Here is a 20,994-nt window from a genome sequence, read left to right as displayed (position 1 = left end):
CAAATGTCAGCCAGTTTGCATTGAACTGGCCCATGCTGCCTGACATTCGACCTGTGTTTACTAGGCTTTACGCTAGACTAAGCTGGATGTAAGTATTCAAAACAGATCATACTCGGAGTTCAGCTTTAAATTGTAAGTTCCTGAAACACTACTGCATTCGCTTAAAACCTTTTTCTTTCATGTGCTACTTTCAAGGAGATAAAAAATGACCATGTTCTTTCTACTTTTCCAATTTAAAATCGAATGTTTTTTTTGTAAACAACTGATTTTATTTAACCTGGGGCTATTTTGTAATTTGTATGAGCCTCAACTCGGTTTTTTTTTTTTTTTTTTTGAAAAGCACTCAAGCACACGGGTACATAGTTACATGTTTAGTCAGGTGGAAAAAAGACACAAGTTCATCTGGCTCAACCAATAAAAAACAAAAAACAGTGAAAAAAACCCAACCATACAATCCCATATACGCAATCCTATACCCGCAGTTGATCCAGAGAAAGGTGAAAAACCCCAGCAAAGCATAATGCAATTTGCAACAGCAGGGGAAAAAATTCCTTCCTGATTCCTTGAGAGGCAATCGGATATTCCCTGGATCAACTTTACCTATAAATAGTAGTACCCAGTTATTTTATTTACACCTAGGAAAGAATCCAGGCTTTTTTTAAAAGCAATCTAGTAAGCTGGCCAGAACCACCTCTGGAGGGAGTCTATTCCACATTTTCACAGCTTTTACTGTGAAGAAACCTTTCTGTTTCTAGAGACAAAATCTCTTTTCCTCTAGACCTAAAGAGTGCCCCCTTGTCCTCTGTGATGACCTTAAATTGAACAACTCAACATCAAGTTCACTATGTGGACCCCTTTTGTATTTATATATGTTGATTATATCTCCTCTTCTCAAGAGAGAATAGATTCCGTTCCTCTAATCTTTCCTCATAGCTGAGCTCCTCCATGCCTCTTATCAGTTTGGTTGCCCTTCTCTGCACTTTCTCCAGTTCCCGCATATCCTTTTTGAGAACTGGTGCCCAAAACTGAACTGCATATTCCAGATTAGGTCTTACTAATGATTTGTATAGGGGCAAAATTATATCTCTCTCTCTGGAGTCCATGCCTCTGTTAATACAAGAAAGGACTTTGCTTGCTTTGGAAACCGCAGCTTGGCATTGCATGCTATTATTAAGCTTGTGTTCTACCAGAACACCCAAATCCTTCTCCACTATGGATTCCCCCAGTTCTTCTCCCCCTAGTATGTATGATGCATGCATATCCTTAGCCTCAAAGTGCATAACTTTACATTAATCAACATTAAACCTCACGGTCTTAATGAAATACTGATATTGACACAGGATCTTGCTGCCAGATAGATCCTGAACAAAAAAAAAAAAAAACACCACGTGTAATGATCAGTAAAGTGCTTCCATTTACACACTATAAAATGTTAACATCCGTAAAACTTTTCTTCTATTCCTCTAGCTTCATCTTTTTTCAATCCTAGAATGTATGCATGTACACGTAAATCATGCAGAAGCACTGACCATGAATGTAGAATCTTTTCCTTTGATTTCACACAGCTGAACACAGCACAAGATTAGGAAGTAAGGAGCTGTGTCCATGGACCAATAGGGGTTGATTTACCAAAGATATATAGGCTAAGTACTTTGCAAGGGAAGTTGCATTTTGCAAGAGAATGTGCTCCATAGCTTAATGAGTGTGGTGAAGTTTTATTTTGCAAAGAATACCCAATGACAAGCATTTTTGTTTGCACACGATTGGATGATGGAAGTCCACAGATCTTCATTTTCTAAGTTCCCTTGGAAAACCCAACTTCTCTTGCAAAGTGAACAGTCTATTTGCCTTTTAGTAAATGTAATCCCGTAATATACAATATTGCTGCGTTAAGATCATAAAAACTTTTTGCTGTAGACAGGGCTGCTCTTAGAAATCATAGGGCCCCATACAGCCTACCTGATAGGTCCCCCCACCAAAAGTGACTGAGGACCTGGATTTATCAGTCCCTTTCTCTACAGCCCTTATCAGCACAGATGAATTATTAGGAAACACTCTGGGACTTCCAGCTCATTCACAAACTGAAGCATACACAGTTTACTGAGCTTCAGTAATAATTGGACACAGGAGTTATTGGTACCGATCACTCACTGTGTTCATTCAGGAAAGGATGACATATTTACCAGCCCCTTTCCCCGCTCTCTATCCTGAAACATCCCCCTTTGTGCCTGCAGCAGCTGCTGGCAGGGGAGGAGAGTAGGGAAGCTGGAAGCATTGCAGGGGGAGGGGCACACAGAGGTGACCAGACAGCAGATGGAAGAGGTGCATGTGCTAGGACCAATCCCCGAAGCAAGAAAGAGGAGGAGAAACTGGTAGCGCTGCAGGGTGATCGCTTCTTATGGCAGAAGATGTGAAAAGACAGTACAGCCAGCAATCCTACTCAGCAGGTGCCAGGGCCCCCTTTTTGAACTGATGGTGCCCGGGCCCAGTACAGGAGAGCTGGCTGTACTACCTTATCAGCGGTCCTGGCTGTAGAGATCTGAATGCAGACTTTTTTTGTGCCATGTGTATGAGCCCTAAAGGCTAAATAAAGATCTTCACATTATTTATTAAATGTCCCTGACCATTCATCTACAGTAGGCAAAGCCACTAACTACTGATCTACAATAGGCAAAGCAACTGACCGTTAAACTACACTAGGCACAGCAGCTTCTGATTGATCTATACTAGGCACAGCAGCTTCTGATTGATCTATACTAGGCACAGCAGCTTCTGATTGATCTATACTAGGCACAGCAGCCTCTGATTGATCTATACTAGGCACAGCAGCCTCTGATTGATCTACACTAGGCACAGCAGCCTCTGATTGATCTACACTAGGCACAGCAGCCTCTGATTGATCTACACTAGGCACAGCAGCCTCTGATTGATCTACACTAGGCACAACAGCCTCTGATTGATCTATACTAGGCACACCCACTGACCATTAATCTACACAAGGCACAGCCACGATGTCCAGATCGAGGGTGGTACAGTCACTGATAATTTATTAACACTAGGCATTAGGGGGTGTTGAATTTAATCGTAGCATCGATGCATCGTGATTCAGCCACCCGCGATTCTGCATCGATGCTGCGACTGGCTTAATCGATGTGCTAATGACATCCTGTAGCGCCGCCCCTCCCTCTCCACACAGCGATGGCTCTTTGAAGTCCGTCTGTTTTCCCGCCTCCAACTGACGTCATCCCCAGCTGCCCGGCATTGCTGCAGGAGGAGACACGAGGAGCGAGTGTCTCTGACTCTTGGATAGAGATGAGCTCTGGTGTGTTCGAGTTTCTATGTTACTGATCCCGCCAGTAAGCCAACACTGCACTCCGCTAATCACAGGCAGTGAGACACTTCCCGATCAGCAGCTGCACAGATTGGGAAATGTCTCACTGCCTGTGATTACCGGAGTGCAGTGTGGGCTTCCTGGTGGGATCAGGCACCTGAGGACTGTCATCTCTACTCTCGGACAGTCTGCTGCGGGAGACCTGAGTGTTAGAGCGAACATCCTCCTCCCCCAGCGAGTATCTGTCCTGACCATCCTCCAGGGAATGTCTTCCATCCTCCAGCGAGTGTCCACTGTCGAGTGCACACTGTACTCCTTCCTCCTCACACAGGCCTCTGTGGGCAGAGGGAGACCCCCCCCGAGTTAGCGTCCCGGGCTCCAACTCCCAGTCCTCCTTGGCTCGGGCGTCTGCAATCTGTCATCATCACTCATCACTGATCAGGTACTAGTCTAAAGGCTCGTACACACTTGATGAAAATCGGACAAAATATCCTCAGATTTTTCTCTCTTGCTCAGCGTTCATTACCGTTTTTAGTTGACAGTGCATAATGTTCATGAAATTTCTCGTCTGATTTTTTAATTTTTTTTTTGGGAGGTTTGTTCCTAGATTTCCGGGTCTTCAGCAACTTAAGATCATGCGCGGTCTTTCGTATCCGATTTTTCGCGGACGTACTGCATACACATTAAATGAAAATTGGTCCTGATGGGGACGGGCGATAAAAATTTTGGTGTTTATCCCTCCGTTTTTTTTCGTTGAAAATGTCGGCATCGGCTGCTGAAGGTTGTGTACACACTAGCAGAAAATCGTACGATTTTCTACTAGTGTGTACCCCACTTAAGTCTTCAAATACTATTACAAATGTTGTTGAACACATGACCCTGCCAGAGGGAATAATGAAGATGTTCGAGAAGCAGACTTTTACTGCTCTCTTTGCTCAGATGTTAAGAGACAATTTGCCCAATTGCACAGTAGTCATCATTTGTGTAAACACAGACACACTGGCACACTGACCGTATCTTCTGCATCAGTTAATTTATGTGCAAATTATGATTGACCTAAACAATAAAGTGACTGTGTGTGTGTAATGTGCATGTGTGAGTCAGTGATGAGCAAAACCATAAATCATGAAAAAAAGGTAATGAAGTATTTGTGAATCGACGATCACTAAGACATAAACCAAACCATAATGAAATTGCATATGTTTGGAGACATGTGTTTTGTTTGTGTCCTTTTGTATCTATAATATATTAGAATATTTTATTATTATTAAATTAATTATGGTTTATGTCTTAGTGATAGATTCACAAATCCTTCATTGATGCCATTTTTGTATGATTTATAGTTTTGCTCATCACTGACACGCATGCGCAGTTGCTCCACGAATTGTACGCTCACTTTATTGAGAGCCTCTGAAGTAAATTGCTCCATTAAATTAGCACAGACTGAAGTTTGATGTTCAGACTTTGCAATATGCAGGGAAGTGTCCTTTTTTTAAGAGCATTTGAAAATAAAAATAGTTTTTCAAGTTCTGACTGCTTGAATTTTTTGATGAAAACCATGGGCACATTGTGGGCAGTAATCATGATGCATCGCGGAATCAAATCGAAACGTTGACATGATAATCGTAATCAAATCGAATTGTGAAGATGCGCACCCCTACTAGGCATAGTAACAGTGAGGTCCCAGCAGCTCTGGCCACAATATCCAGAGTGAGGGGGGCTCCTTTCTCTTATAGGGTTCTAAAACCAAAAAACACAGCTACGTGCATCTCTAGAAAAAGCATAGCCGGCACTATAAGCCGCTGTCCCAACTTTCCTTTCTTCTATCCTCCCTGCGCTTGCACTGCCCCTTCTGAACAGCACCTTGAAAGTTCGGGGAAGCGGCACCCTGCGACCTGGAGCTGAGGATGGTGTGCACATAGCTCAGGAAGTTTTAATACCAAGCTAATCATGTACACAGCAATAGACTGCTCTGAATATATTGGTAAAAAAAAAACATATTTATTACTACTTTAAAGTACCATTAAAACTTTATTTCACTGTCGTTTTTTCATTTATAGTGACTTTTATTGATTATTATTTAGTGATTATTATTGTGGTTCACTTCCTTGCACCATTTGCACAGTGCACTTTACCACATCACCATTTATATATTCAATATTTATTTGATTGATTTATTGTTGATTGTCACTTTCAGTTTGTGTTCATTTATTCTTGCATATTTATTAATCTTTGTGGGATTGATTAAGTGCCAATTTATTTTACCTTTAATTTACCATTAAAACTCTGCATCTTATTTTGACTATCATTTCCATCTTTACTGGTTGGCCTGTCTGCTTGGAGAAGTTATCAGTTCCTTTTTGTGCTCAAACACATCATCCTGTTCGAAATGTATAATCTAATCATTAATATTCATGTAAATTTCACTTCCTTTTTTCTTTTATTATGAAAGCATCTGTCATATATTGTGAGGGCATTGCTACATACCATAAAAGCTACCTTTTGCACACTGTTATCTCCTGCTCACAATAAATGTGCTGGAATTTCCGTGACTTTCCAAGAATGTATGCAGTTAGAGATTTTTTTATTTGTATGGATGTGTCACTGCTTTAAAAATAGTTCATTCAGCAAGCACTACTATTATAAAATACAGTGTTAATGCAAAAAATACACGGTCTTGTAATTGCTGTAACATACATTTAAACACTGTAGACATTGTTACTCTAATTATTTGTGGTTTTCTAGGAGTCCTAAGACAAGGAGGGAATAGATGCTGTACCTATGTAGTAAACATATATTGTTTATTGCTAAGACCCCGTTCAGACAGGGGCGGCACGACTTGGTGGGGCGACCTGTGAAGTCGCGGTGCACAGCGCGCACCGCGACTTCGGAGCAACTTGCACGGACTTCATATCATTGAAGTCAATGCAGGTCGCCCCAAAGTAGTACAGGACCCTTTTTCTAAGTCGGAGCGACTTGTGTCGCTCCTATTAGAACGGGTCCTGTGCTAATCAATGGCGAGCGACCCACCGCGACTTGTCAGGCGACCAAGTCGCCTGACAAGTCGCGCTAGTGTGAATGGGGTCTAAATCCCTGATTGAAGCTGCAATGAACACTAACTCCAATATATTTTCTAATATAATAGGGAGCTCTAAGAGACTGTCAAGTATGCACTCTCTTTTAGCACTGATGTGTATGGACCCTAAAAAGTAATTTTACTCCGTACTAAAAATACCACCTTTTTTTCTCATCCTATCATTTATAAAATAGTGCGGTGTTGCCTAACCTGGAAATACACCGAAATGTGATAAACCCTACATGTAAGAATATAAAACACTTGAGTTTTCAGTGCTTTTACCTACAATTTTAAAAATATTCTAAAGGTTCTCTCTTAAAAAAAAAAAAAAAAGTTCTACTTACCGGCTCTGAACAATGGTTTTGCACAGAGCAGTCCTAAACTACCACTTCTGGGATCCTTCACCTGTGCTCCTGGCTCCTCCTGCCTTCCGAGTGCCCCCATAGCAAGCCACTTGCTGTGGGGGTACTTGTGAAGGCTTAATCCTGAGCCACACTGTGTGCATTTGTTGACACACAGTGTAGCTTGGCCCCGCCCCCTACTCCATTGTCACTGGATTTGATTGACAGCAGTAGGAGCCAATGCCTCCTGCTGCCCTCACGGAGTCCTGTGAGGAGAGAGAGAGAGCAGAGCAGCTGCTCTCGGGCACAGCGCTAGATCAAAATTGGGCCTAAGTGTTTAGGAGGGGCAGGGGAGGTAAAAATACTTTAGTCTTTACAACCAATTTCAGTTGGTTTCGAGGCCTTTCTCAAAATGTTTTGATAGGCAAACGCAGCATGCTTTTGGTATCCCTTTGAGATGTTTCTGAGATAATTTGGCCGCCTTTGACCTGCAATAGACCGGTATTTGAGTTGCTTTTGTATTTCTCTAGACATTCATGGGGAGAGAATCCATTATGTAGCCGTGGCTACAGGCCCTAATGCAGAGAAACCCCTGTGTTTTTTTTTTTTTTTTTTTTATTATTATGGTTAGGAGCCTCTGGAAAAATCTGTTCCTTTTTGTGTCTGTTCAGTAACAAGTAGGTGTAGTATTTAAGATGAGCCATAGGCTCAATAAATTCTTTTTACCGCCTCCATTTTCTTTCTGCAGTGTACATTTTTTTAATTTATTTTTTTATTTTTATTAGAACACAGAATATAGTCACAGCTGCTTGCTTTGTAAATGTGGTTTGTTGTCGGAGTTCATTTGCGGTATTCCATAATCAATTTCTTCGTTGTTTTATCATCAGTTATTGTAGATAGGTATGCAGATATAGGCCACCGTTGCCCTGTACATTTATTTTCCAATGTCACAGGTACTTGTAAACAGTGGTTTGCAGCCGTTCCTCCTAATAGTCATTCTCATCTAATTGAAGTCTCTCTTTTAATTGCAATTAAACCTGATGACTTCCACATGTATAGTATTTAAATAGATGTCTTCTATCAAGCCCTAATGCTGACATTCAAGGAGGACTGAGTTCTAGATGAGCACTTACTATTGCTCTAATGAAGGCTTACTATTGCTCTGATTAGAGCGTCCCACAGGAGCCTGGCATTGTACCCTTGCTATTCATGATTCTGCCAGTAATAGAGAAATAATTAAGTGTATCTATAGGCAAGTTTTTATTCTTTTTTTTTTTTTTTTTTTTTTTTTTTTTTTTTTTTTTTTTTGGATAGAGTAAGTAAGGAGAGCATGTCTAGAACTCCTGATTTTGCTTTTTTTTTTTTTTTTTTTTAGAGCTTTCCTTTAGCTTTGCTAAATGATCGGAGAAATATAAGATTTAGTAAATAAAAGCTTACCATGTATAAAAAAAAACCCTGCAGTTATATTCTTTACAATATTCACAACATTGGACAGTGTCTGCACAAGTACAAATGGGCACAATCCTGTTCTGTTTGGGCACTGAGCACATGAAGGTATCAGTCTGATAGTTTCAGTTCAGGTTTTTGGGGTTAAATTGTCAAGAGTTAACTGTAGCTCCATATACAGGGTAAGATGGTAAAGTTGGGGGCTTGGCTTAAAGTGGATCGAAACTGAAACTGAATTAGTTTGCAAAAGAAATGCATATTACAAACGTGTTTTTTTTTTTGTTCCGTAAAGTGCTATTTTTAGCCTTTTTTTTTTTTTTTTTTTTTTTGTATCTTGTTGCTGCTGATCTCCTCTGCCTCTTTTAGCCACTTCCTGTCTATATGCACTCCAATTCCAACAACACATTGTTCTGAACTGGCTTTCTGAAGATAACAGTGGCCATTGCCTGCAGAATGTGTGTCAGCATGGCAGTCTCCACCAGTGGTGCATGTTCTAGGGTAACTAGGAGCAATAATGGGAATCATTTGTTATACCATAACAGGAGGTGTCCAAACAGGCACCTTCATGGTAGGATCCAATGGTTTTCTTTTAATGAAAGCTGTGGAATTGAAAAGATTGAAACCAAATTTTGAATTGGCAGTGCCATGTTAAAGCATGTACAGTGGGAAGAAAAAGTATATAAACTTATTGGAATTAGCTGATTTTTTGTGGTACTTTGCCATAAAATGTGATCTGATTGTCATCCAAGTCCTAACAATAGACAAACACCATGTACATAAGCTAATAACAGACAAAAAATTCTAATTGCTCATGTCTTTATTGAATACACATTAAACATTCGCAATGCTGGAGGAAGAAGTGAATTAATAGCTGGTCGACCCTCCTTTGGCAGTAATGACTGCAAGGAAGAGAGCTTTTAGTAGCCCTGGATCAGACCTGTACAGTGTTCAGGAGGAATTTGGGACCATTCCTCTTTACAAAACTGCTTCAGCTCAGGACAAATTTGTAGGACGTCTGGTGTCGATGGCTCCCTGGAGGCCATTCCATTCCATTTCACAGCATCTTTATGGGGTTAAAGTTTGGGCTCTCATTGGGCCACTCCAAAAGGAACGCCAGTCTGTGATGGATTTACTCTGACGCTTAGGGTTATTGTCCTGCTGCATCACCCAACTTCTACTGAGTTTCAGCTTGTGGACAGCCCCCCTGACATTATCCTGTAAGATATTTTGGTAAACTTGGGAAATAATTTTCCCCTCCATGATGGCAAGTGATCCATGTGCTGAGGCATCCCATAGTTCACAGTTGGGATGATGTTTTGATGTGTTAAGCTGTGCCCTTTTTGCACTATACAATTCAACTTATGTTTCATCAGTCCACAAACCATTTTTCCAGTAGCATTGCGGTTTGTCAAGGTGCTCTTTGGCAAACTCCAGGCCCGCATCAATGTTTTTTTTTTTTTTTTGTAGAGCAGTGTTTCCTCCATGGTATTCAGCCTTGGACACCTTCCCTGTTCAAAGACTTACTTAAGGTAGACTCAAAAACAGGGATGTTTCCCAGTTTCAGTGATGTCTTCAAGCCTTTTGCTCATACTCGTGGGTTCTTCTTTATTTCATTGAGTATTCTGCATTGTGCCTTGGGAGTCATCTTGGCTGGGTGCCCACTTCTAGGAAGAGTGGCCACAGTACTAATCTGTCTCCATTTATTGACAATTTGTCTAATTTTCGACTGATGGATGCCTAAACAATTAGAGATTGCTTTGTATCCCTTCCCAGGGAAACAAAGACATGGGAATTATTTGTGTGTCATCGGCTTAAGCATATTGTGTTTGTCTGTTGTTGTGACTTAGGCAGGCCATAGATTGTGATTTTCTTTCCTTCAACCACCGGTGGCAGGAAAGAAAGTTGCTTGATTACCCCATCAAAACTGGCTGGGGATCCCACAGGTATGGCACGTACAGACTTGCTTTGGTCCAGGATATGGGGTAAGTTGTTGGTCAGTTTTAGGGGAAAGAGTGTTAGGTTAATGTAAGGCTACATCTAATATTCTTGAAAAATTCCCTCCCTCTCTTCCTACCTATCCTGCATACCCTGTATAAAAAGATCTGTATATTTACCTCCTTTTAAATCCAGTCCAATCGCATGATTTAGCTCAACCTGTCTCAACTGTGTAAAGGGAACGCTTAAAGTGGAGTTCCACCCTAAAATGATACTTGCCTCCATCTTCTCGCTCCGGGTCACCTGAAAAACAAATGGATAATCAAAATTTTTTTTTTTTTTTTTTTACTTACCTCGTTTAGAAGAAAATATACTTACCTTACCGTCCACTTCCTCCTTCCTCGGCCACGGCCCGTGTCGTCACTTCCGCTTTGCAATGATTCCTGGGAGCTGAACGTCATCGCTCCCAGGAATCAATGCGCCTGCACCGGCCGGTGCAGTGCATCGTGGGACCGAAGAAGACTGAAGAGGACACAGAAGAGGATCGTGCTGGCTTCAAGCTGCCCACACCTGAGATGGCAGCGCTGGACAATACATTTTCAAGGTAAGTATTTCTTCTTGCAGGTAAGTGCAACCCGGGACAGATCAGAGGCTAGCCATTGTGGAATGCACTAGCCCTGACTGTCCCGGGGGTATTTTTATTAAAAAAAATGTGCACTGGGTGGTACTCCGCTTTAACGGCTGTGACTCCGTGGAGCCATGACGTCATTCATATGCTTCAATGGCCCAGCTGTTGTCAGCACTCCCTCCACTCCTCTGCAGCAGCTGCTTACTGACACAGGGGAGCTGGAGCTGCAAGATCAGCTGACCAGAGCAGATAAAACAATAGGCAAGTACACAGAACTTTTTTTATATACAAGGTATGCAGGATAGGTAGAAGAAGGGAAGATAGAATTTTTTAAAGAATAGTTAACAATAGCTTTATCTTCCACTTTGTTATACAGACCATAGATTGTGATTTTCTTTCCTGAACCACGGGTCAGTGTTGATGGGGGGGATCCTATTGTGTTCTCCCGGCGTGGGAAGCCATCCCATCCTGGTTGTACCCAAGTTGAGTGATGGATTAACTTGGGTACAATCAGCTTGCCCATAGATGGATTGAATCTTGGCTGGCTTGGCTTGAATCAAAAATTCCTTTCATATAAAAGTAAGTGAAGATGTGTAAACATTCTAAAATGCACTATAACACCTCACTAAATGCAAGAAAACATTCTACACACGTTTTCTCGAGACCGAACATTCACAGAAATTGAGTAGATTAGGGTCTTCTTAGATTTTATTGTACCTGTCTAGCAGAGATTTATATAGTTGGAACAAAAAATAATTCTCAACAGTTGGAAGCTGTGTTTTCACTCCCTATCTGATGCTCATTTGCAGTAGTGTCTTGTTAACATAAGTTATCATTTTCACAGGAAGGAATATATAATTTTCTTACTTCCTTCATATGTTTATATGCATTTCAGGAGGCCCGGCAGAAATTCCGCTCTGTGCTGACAGAAGCTACCCTGAGGTTGGATGAGATGGTAAAGAAAATTGGAAAATCTGTGGAAGATTCCAAACCATACTGGGAAGCCAGGAAAGTAGCCAGACAGGTATTTTATTTTTGGCAGTACTTTTCACTCTGTAAGTCACACAAAGTTGAATGCTCCAGGAAGTATAAAGATTATTGTTTTATGGCTCTCCGGGCATGCATAGAACTACTAAATAGATGCCTTCAGGCAGTTCTAGAGCATTTGTAAACTTTTAACCTCAGATTATTTTTGAAAATGTGTGTTAGCTCTATTGGTAAAGTGCAACTGAAAGTATATACTCCAAATTCCAAAGTCTTCCCAACACTTAAAACGGATGTGACCCCTGCATCAAAGAAAGAAGGAAATATTTCATGAAGTCGTAGGACAATTCTAAACTGCAAGTAATAAACTTGTGCTAAATGGAGTGTCATGACTGCTGTCTTAATTTTCTTTGAGTAGAGCAAGAGCTGTGGTGATTGGCAAGTACACTGCTCTAAAAATTTAAAGGAACACTTTTTAATCAGAGTATAGCATCAAGTCAATTAAACTCCTGGGATGTTGATCTGGTCAGTTAAGTAGAAGAGGGCTTGTTAATCAGTTTCAGCTGCTTTGGTGTTCATGAAACTAACAGGTACACTAGATGGGCAACAATGAGACACCCTCCAAAACAGGAATGTTTTTACAGGTGGAGGCCATTAACATTTGGCTAGCTAGAGTCAGTGCCACTACTGGTAGCATGAGGCGATACCTGGACCCTTATAGAGGTTGCACATGCAGTCCAACTCCTCCAGGATGGCACATCAATCCGTGTCATTGCCAGAAGGTTTGCTGTGTCTCCCAGCACAGTCCCAAGAGCATGGAGTAGATTTCAGGAGACATGCAGTTACTTTTGGAGAGCTGGACAGGGCCATAGAAGGTCCTTAACCCATCAGCAGGATCGGTATCTGCTACTTTGTGCAAGAAGGAATAGGATGATTACTGCCAGAGCCCTACAAAATTACCTCCAGCAGGCCACTAGTGTGAATGTCTCTCACCAAACATTTAGAAACAGACATGAGGGTGGCCTGAGGGCCCGACGTCCTCTAGTGGGCCCTATGCTCACTGCCCAGCACTGTGGAGCTTGATTGTAATTTTTGCCATTCAACACCAGAATTGCTAGGTCCACCACTTTTCACAGATGAGAGCAGGTTCACCCTGAGCACATGTGACAGACGTGAAAGAGTCTGGAGAAGCCGTGGAGAACGTTATGTTGCCTGTAACATCATTCAGCATGACTGGTTTGGAAGTGGGTCAGTGATGGCCTGGGAAGGCATATCCACGGAGGGTCGCACAGATCTCTAAATGCTAGACAAAGGCACCCTGACTGCCATTAGGTATCGGGATGAAATCCTTGGACCCATTGTCAGACCTTACGCTGGTGCAGTGGGTCATGGGTTCCTCCTGGTGCATGACAATGCCTGGCCTCATGTGGCAAGAGTAGGCAGCCAGTTCCTGGAGGATGAAGGAACTGATACCATTGAATGGCCCCCACGCTTGCCAGACCTAAATCCAATAGAACACCTCTGGGACATTATGTTTCGGGCCATCTGACACCGCCAGGTTGCACCTCAGTCTGTTCAGATGCTCAGTGATACCTTGTTCCAGATCTGGAAGGAAATACCCCAGGACACCATCCGTCATCTCATTAGGAGCATCCCCTGACGTTGTCAGGCATGCATACAAGCACGAGGGGGCCATACAAGCTGAGTACCATTTTTTGAGTTGCAATGAAATTTCAGCAAAATGGACTAGCCTGCTGCATAATTTTTCACTTTGATTTTCGGGGTGTCTTTGAATTCAGATCTCTGTAGGTTGATCATTTTCATTTCCATCAAACAATGTGCAATCCTTTCGTTCCTAACACATTACCCAGTCCATATCAGTAGAGATATCCAGCTAAATATTTTTCACCATTGAGATCTGATGTGTTTTCCAAGTGTTCCTTTAACTTTTTTGGGCAGTGTAGTTCCTCACTCCCACTGATAATGGACAGGCTTTTCCAAGGGCAGTACATACTGCCATTGTGTGCATCTATACATACAGCTGCTGTACATTTGTAGGGGCGCTGAGAAGGGAGACAATGCTCTGCTTTATTAGGGGCAGTCCAGTAAGCATTCCCTCAGGATCACCAAGTAATATTAAAAACAGCAATTTAAATAAGAAAGTCTAATTTTGTGCAAGTTTAGAAATCCTTTCCCTGTAGCGCACTTGATTTTTACAATTTTGGGCTTACATATACTTTAAATAAAAAGTCATATCTCAGAGCAAATTGATTTCCTATATTTATCTAGCTGTTAGAATTGCAATAGCAAGATGTTGGCATAAATTGAAAGTTCTTTTGTAGTTGATAAAGAGCAAACTAAACTTAATTTGATAATGATTAATACTAGTTAAGAGCACATTAAATAATTAGTCAGCTAAGTTTGCGTTTTATGGGGTCTGTAGATCCAATATATTTAACCCGCCGCTTTCAAAACCTGACGCAGCATCCTCATTCCTTTTAATTCTTTTCTTGCCTTTTTTTTCTTTTTTATCTTTTATTTTATTTTCCATTTCTATCCTGTTTGAATCAATGTATCTTTTTATGATTTTTGCTGTACAATGGTTAAAATGATTAAACTATAAGCTAAGTATATGTTTAGATTGTGTCTTTGACATCACATCTCCCTATTCCTTAGGCTTTAAAAAAAGCTGTAAAAGGTTGCAGTGATCTGGTTGGGGGGATTTGGTAGAGTTGGTGGAAATATGGTTTAGTTTGTCATTGTGTGATCTTTGTTAATCGTAGAATGTTGATGTCACAGAAAAAAACTGAAGTGAAAGGAAATGTTTAGAGCTAAAATCACTTTCTCTTTACATTTGTAGCTGCATATGAATCTTGTTGATGTCAGGATATAAGGCCCTGTTCACACCTGAGCGTTTTTCAGCTCATAAAACGCTCATCTCTGAAGTCTCAAAACACCCACCAAGCAAAATCGCATTAATTTCAATGGCCCCTGTTCACATCTGAGCCTTTTGTCGCCTGAAGCAAAACACCTGAAGCTCAAAAAAGTAGATTGTCATGGACTTGCAATAGTTTGGCAAGCTTACCTGTCCCATCATGTCTGTATTAGAGGTCAGACTGCACTTCTGGTTCCTTTTTTATCACCTCTCCTTCCTGTTCCTGCCCCACCCAGGTCATCACAGGAAGTCTATATTAACCAGTGCACTGCAGGTTTGCTTTGCTGTTCAACAGTGTTTGTTTCCTGTTTGCCGTGTGCTTGATCTACTTCTCTGTGTACCGACTTTGGCTTGTCTCTGACTATTCCTGTTTGCCTGTTACCCTGACCTTTGGCCTGTCCCTTGGTTACCCTTGTCTGCCTGTTACCCCGACCTCGGCTTACCCTTCACCATTCTGTGTGTCCTGAGTGGCTGCTTCCCTTCTCTCCCTACGGAGCGTGACCTGAGGAACCCCAGGGGCCGCGACCTGGGCCCAGCTGCAGCCAAGTCCATCCTCACCACTAGAGGCTCTGGTGAACACCTGCTGGGTCTTAGAGTCCGCGCCCTGGGGAATGTTAGGCTCACGTTCCGGTCCATCCGCAGCAGTCTATCGGGTTCACTACCTTGCGCTGTGCCCCTGCCTCCAACAGGGTGCAGTTGTCACCTGGCCACAGGTGACCTGACATAGATGAGCTTCTTTTTTGGCAGATTAGAGGCATAGATATCAATGCCTGCCTCCAAACACCTGCAAAAAACATGTGAAAAACTCCTGAAAACGATACGTTCAGGTGTGAATGGAGCCTAAAGGTATTTACTCTCATGTATAATCTTGCTCACATAAAAACAATAACAATCCTAAAATGTAAGGAATTAGTTTCTCAGACCAGAATCAGCAGATCCACAGAGAACATTCACTGTTTTCTTTGCTTCTCCATGAGCTAGACATGCAAAGGACTATGCCAGTGCTAGAAAGCTACATGGACTTCCATGGGCCACCTGTACATGAACTAGTGGACATATCAAACTACCATTTTTTTCTGAGGTCTGCTGGCTTGAGTAAAGCATAGAAAACCTAGTCGGTGCCCTGAGGGTAACCCAGCTGTTTCTATAGATGCCTCTGTCTGCATTTGTATTGATGCAAGTGTTTGGAAGAGCTTTTCCAAAATGTAGGTCATCATATTTCTTTTCCACTTTTAAGGAATTTATGAAAGATTATGGCAGCAACTATATTTGTTTCAAACAAAAGAAACCTGTTCTGTTTATATTATGCATGCTCCAATGTACTGTCCATTTAATGCTGCCAAGATAAAGTCTACTATTTTAATAGAAAAGGTTTACAGATAAGTCCTTGCTAAATTCTTTTCTAGTTTTCAATAAAGTAGGGAAGGTTCCCTACTTTGTTTTTTGTTTTTTAATTTTTGGGAAGATTGGCCTTCTTTATCTAAGTACCATAGAACAACATTAAAATGTAGTTGTCACTAGCACATCAGCGAAAGTCATTTTAGACCTGGTTTCACCTCGTGTCACAACTTAAAGGTTTTTCCTGGTTTTTATCTCTGGTAGGTTTATGGGAAGGGCATTAGGTTGATGGTGAGGCTAAATTAATAGAATTTGAGATGCTAGAGATTCCTGTCTATAGCTTTCTGAGGCCTGAATCTAATCTTGGCCTTAACACTGTAACCGTATCATTTAATCATTGTTATGTGACCACTGTGCCCATGTCACTTCCTGCTTAGGTTTCGTTTCAATGTGTCAAGTCCACCTAGAACCCATTTCATTTTATTTTTTTCCCACCTATTGTGATCTACATCCTCCTCTCTTGCCATGAGGAATGATGTCATTGACATCTGGTCTCCTAAACAATCAAGAGGAAAGTAAACTACGCCATACTTTTGTGGCAGTTTAGACACTTTTGTAACCAATCGCATTTTAACAGCAATCAATAATGAAACACCAAGCAGTGATTTCAAAGACATGCATGTATGATGTTTGTCTGTACTTTGTGGTGTTACAGGTGGAATCACCAGCCTTTATTTTGTGTTACTTTCATGTCATTTCTTCTCACACTTGTATTGCTTTATGATTTTTTACATACTTTTTTTTTATAGTTTTACAAGACTTGACTATACTGATATTATCATTCATTTTGATTTGGCTATTTACATATAGCTGTTTATCAAGTTGATGCGACCTTTAAGGGGATAAGATTCTTTTTTTCTGATTTACATATATTAAAAACATTATGTGGAGCTATTGGGTGTAACTCCTGCCAAAACTTTTTTTTTTCTCTGTGGCTATTGTACTTTGTAATTGAAAAGGAAAAGTCTTTGAATTTTCTATCCGTATCTTAAGCCAAAACATTTTTTTATTTTTCTCTACCTCGATAAAAAAAAAAAAAAAACATTGGACCAATATTTCCATCTTAAAATTAAAGTGAACCCTTGTTTATGATAAATCTAGCAATTTCTTATGGCCAATTGAGCTAGATTACAGCCTTCTCAAATCTAAGATAGTGACTCTCAGACCCTGGAGACTTGGATTGTGTGTGGGGGGCAGGAACCCCCATCTCTTTCACTGCATGGAAAGGTAATTTGCAAGGCTCCACTTTTGCGTAAATTACTGTATTCTCATTGGATTATTTCACATTTTAATTGTAAAGTGTACATGAAAGTAAATTTTGATGAAGCTTTCACATTTTTAGTTGCCATCCATTTCCTAGTTTTGCAAGTCTATTTCATATTCAGATTTGCAGGTTCCCCCTAGTAGCCATGTGTATGTCTTCCATTTTTTGCAATTTTTTGCTGAATGACTTCTAAACTAAAACCAATTATATAAGATACCCAGACATTAGGGCCAATTTTCTCAAGCATAATGCATGTGAGATTTTTAATATGTTCTATTTTCTAGATTTTGTCACTTTGGAATACTTTTATGCAGGTTCTGGAAGACAGGCATTTGAGGTTCTATTAGGTGTCTATTGAGGTGAACACAAAATAACTCCACTATAAGCTATGGAGAACAACAGACGGCCACATGAGTGACACAGAAGGTTGGGGGTTATAAAAGATATACTTTTTTTAGTATTAAAACGGATCATATAGATCAGATGAAGAGGAGAAGACAAGATCATATAGATCACGTGAAGAAGAAGAGGTTAATAAGATGACCGGCTTGGTGTATTGTCTGGTGGTCACTTCACAAATTGACCCTGTAATTATAGCAACCAAGGTACTAAACAAAAATCCAATAACAAAAAACAGTGACATTAAACACATACCATGTATGACAAACGATCGTCTGGAACTCCCTTCAATGGGCATTGATAGTGATCGGAATCCTGAGCATTTTTTAATGTTGTTTCATCATGTCATCATTCCACAGCACCATATGACAAGATTTAATGCTCACCCAATTCACCTATCATCAACTAGCCACCATTGTGGGAAGGTGAAATCCATCTTTTAGTTAAATTAGCCAGCCAGGAGTTTGTTTGAAGCAACTGGATTTTCAATTGAAGGGTGTTTGAGAGACTGACCCCTTCTACCTCATTCCCTTCCCCCTTCTCCTCTTTCCCTTCTTCCCCACCCTCCAGTGGCTCGAGCACCCAGGGACTTCTGCACTAGTGGATATACTATTATACATAAGAAATTTCTAGTTTTGTGTTTTTTTTTTTTTTTTTTTATACGGCTTGTTGCTGTGGTTTAACCACCTGTGCGTGGACTATCTGGCATCCAGATGATAGTTTGTCATACATCTTATGTGATTTACTGTCACTGTTTTTTGTTATTGGATTTTTGTTTAGTACCTTGGTTGCTATAATTGCAGTCACTTTGCGAAGTGACCACCAGGCATACACCAAACCTGTCATTTTATTAACCTCTTCTTTATTAGCGGTGGATCATTATGATCCATTTTAATACTAATAAAGTATATTTATTTAACCCCAACATTTTAGTCTGTGTCACTCATGTGGCCATCTGTTGTTCTCCACAACTTATAGTGGAGCTATTTTTTGTGTATATGCTATGTAGGGGCAAGAGTGACTTAACTGATAAGCAGTATTTGGTTAGGGTATTAAGGTTGGCTGTATAGCCATTTGCCTTCATCCCTTTTTGTTTTGTTTTCATATTGAGAAGACCAAAATAGACCCCCCCTAATCGAACCTTAAATGCCTATATTCCAGAACCTGCATATAAGTATTACTTGGTGGCAAGATGGGGAGATGGTAAAGACTTGGTGGAGATATGGTAAATAGATATCGTGGAGATATGGTAAAATATATATCTTCATGAGATGAAATACAGATTTGAGAAAACATTAAGGCTTTAGATGGTTGAATAACTATTTCATAGGACAAATTGATGCTAAGCCTAAATAATATTTGTAGAACTGTACAAATTGGATTAGAAAATGATAAATGCAGTTACAAGAAGTAATACAGTTTGCAGTTACAAGAAGTAATACAGTTTGGTGAACTGTCCCTTTTTACAGGGTCTGTTTTGTTAGTTTTATAAACTTTAAATGAGATCTCCAACAAAAATCTTTAAAAAGGAAAGCAGAAGACAAGTATAATGTGTTAATTACTTACCTCCATGCTGTTCTTTCCCAAATATTGCTCTTCAAAAATCCGACCAGAGTGCAGTAGTACTCGTAGCTCAAAGCTTTCTGTCTGAGTGCCATTTCCTGTCTCTGCTATTTTATGAATGAAATTAGACACAGAAAATGTATATAAGCTTATTTACACATTGTCATATTATATTAAGCCTAGTTAGGAACAATAACACTAACTGTTCTGTGTACAAAGAGGTGATCCTGAAAGAATGGTTTGACTTCGGGAGCCTACAGGCTCCAGTGATGCAAATTCAACCTAGGGAGTTATTTCATAGCTTGAAAATACCAATTTACTGTATGTGATGTCTGTGAGTTTGTAAACCTGTGGCCTTTCTAGTCTCTGGCTGAAATCTAGGCTGACTCAGCTGTATGTCAGGTTGACTCAGATTGTGATGTGTTCGGTGTTACAAAACAGGAAAAAGATCCCAGGCCTAGGAACCATTCCGTAGCCAAATGCCCAAAGGTTGGATAGTAATTTCTTCTTTATAACGTTGCAACAGTTTCTTTAACAACTGTAAGTGAAAATCATTTTGTAGAAAGTACAATCTATTACAAGAGGCATAAAAGTATATGTGTAGGTACCCTTAAACTAGATTCTCTAACTAAATTTAGCGTTTGCAGGTAGGCTGTAGCCAGCCTGAGCTTTGTTCATCAGGTTTTGTTTATCTAAAGCCCAAAGAAATGGTTTTCTTCTGCCTGATACTGTTAAGTACGTGGAGTGAGAAGATACTGGTATTGGATAGTTTATTCTGGCTACTTTTTGAGGGGTTTGTGCCAGTGAAATGGGCTGGTGAGAAAATATCTTGAGAAACCTACTTGAAGGGTCTTTTCCCTCCCAGGCTTTGCCTAGAGAGGAATATCCTTGCATTTAAGGCTGCTGGCTGGGGAAGGTATGGCTACAGAGAGGGTCCAGTTTTTGCCCCCAGGACCCTGGCCCTTGCCAGGATGAGGAAGCCAGAGCCAAGAAAAGAGTATTTGCTTCCCCAACTTCCTGTCTAGACCTAGTGTGTCCTAAACTGACCTGTGATAGAGGCCTCAAGAGAAGGTAGCCAGCCTTCCAAGCCTACAGAATCTACATCAGGCAGTGGCAGAGGAATAAAGAGTCTTACAGCTGACCTGTGGTTGAGGTCAAAAGATACTTTAAAGATAGTAGCCTGTTTGGGTGTAAAGACTTCACTGAGAAGTCTACTTAGCATAGGAACCAAGCCAACAAATTGCATAAAAAGCATTGAAGGATCAGAAATTTGTCTGTAACCGTTGGTGTGCCAGTCCAGGTGCATATACGGAGCAGGTCACTGGTAGTGAAAGCAGGAGCAGCAGTTCCTAAGGGGGTCATCTTGTACATGGATAAATGTTAGTCTAATCTTGTGAAATTAGTGGAAAGGGTTTATTTCACAGTGGCCTTGATTGGGGTTCCATTGTTTTAAAGTAGATCTAAACCCTCATCACCACTTCCACCATGATCATTGACTTCTAGTACTAGTAATTTAATCTCCCAGCAATACCTGCTTATGATTCATTGGTAGAATGTCATTGTCTGGGTTAAGAAGGTTTGCTTGTCTTCTGCATTACCTATAACCAATGTCCTTTCACGCGGTCTGCTGTCCGGTGCGTACCGTTCTCTGCTCAGCGGGGAGCGATCCGCCAATCCCTGCTGAGCAGGCGCAT

The 20,994-nt window shown here is 40.8% G+C and overlaps 1 protein-coding gene across 1 annotated transcript in view; it reads left to right on the top strand.

Annotated features, from left to right (window-relative positions):
* Positions 1–20,994, top strand: part of SH3BP5 (SH3 domain binding protein 5) — a 114,059-nt gene that overhangs the window by 50,687 nt on the left and 42,378 nt on the right. The window contains exon 3 of the mRNA XM_082258747.1: positions 11,653–11,781. Within this exon, the coding sequence (XP_082114873.1) occupies positions 11,653–11,781 (129 nt within the window). The remainder of the gene's footprint in view (positions 1–11,652; positions 11,782–20,994) is intronic.

This window comes from Pelophylax lessonae (assembly GCF_965119305.1).
Source record: "Pelophylax lessonae genome assembly, chromosome: 5".
Lineage (NCBI taxonomy): Eukaryota > Metazoa > Chordata > Amphibia > Anura > Ranidae > Pelophylax > Pelophylax lessonae.
The sequence above is the reverse complement of the archived record's forward strand: the minus strand, read 5'-3'. Positions and strand labels throughout refer to the sequence as shown.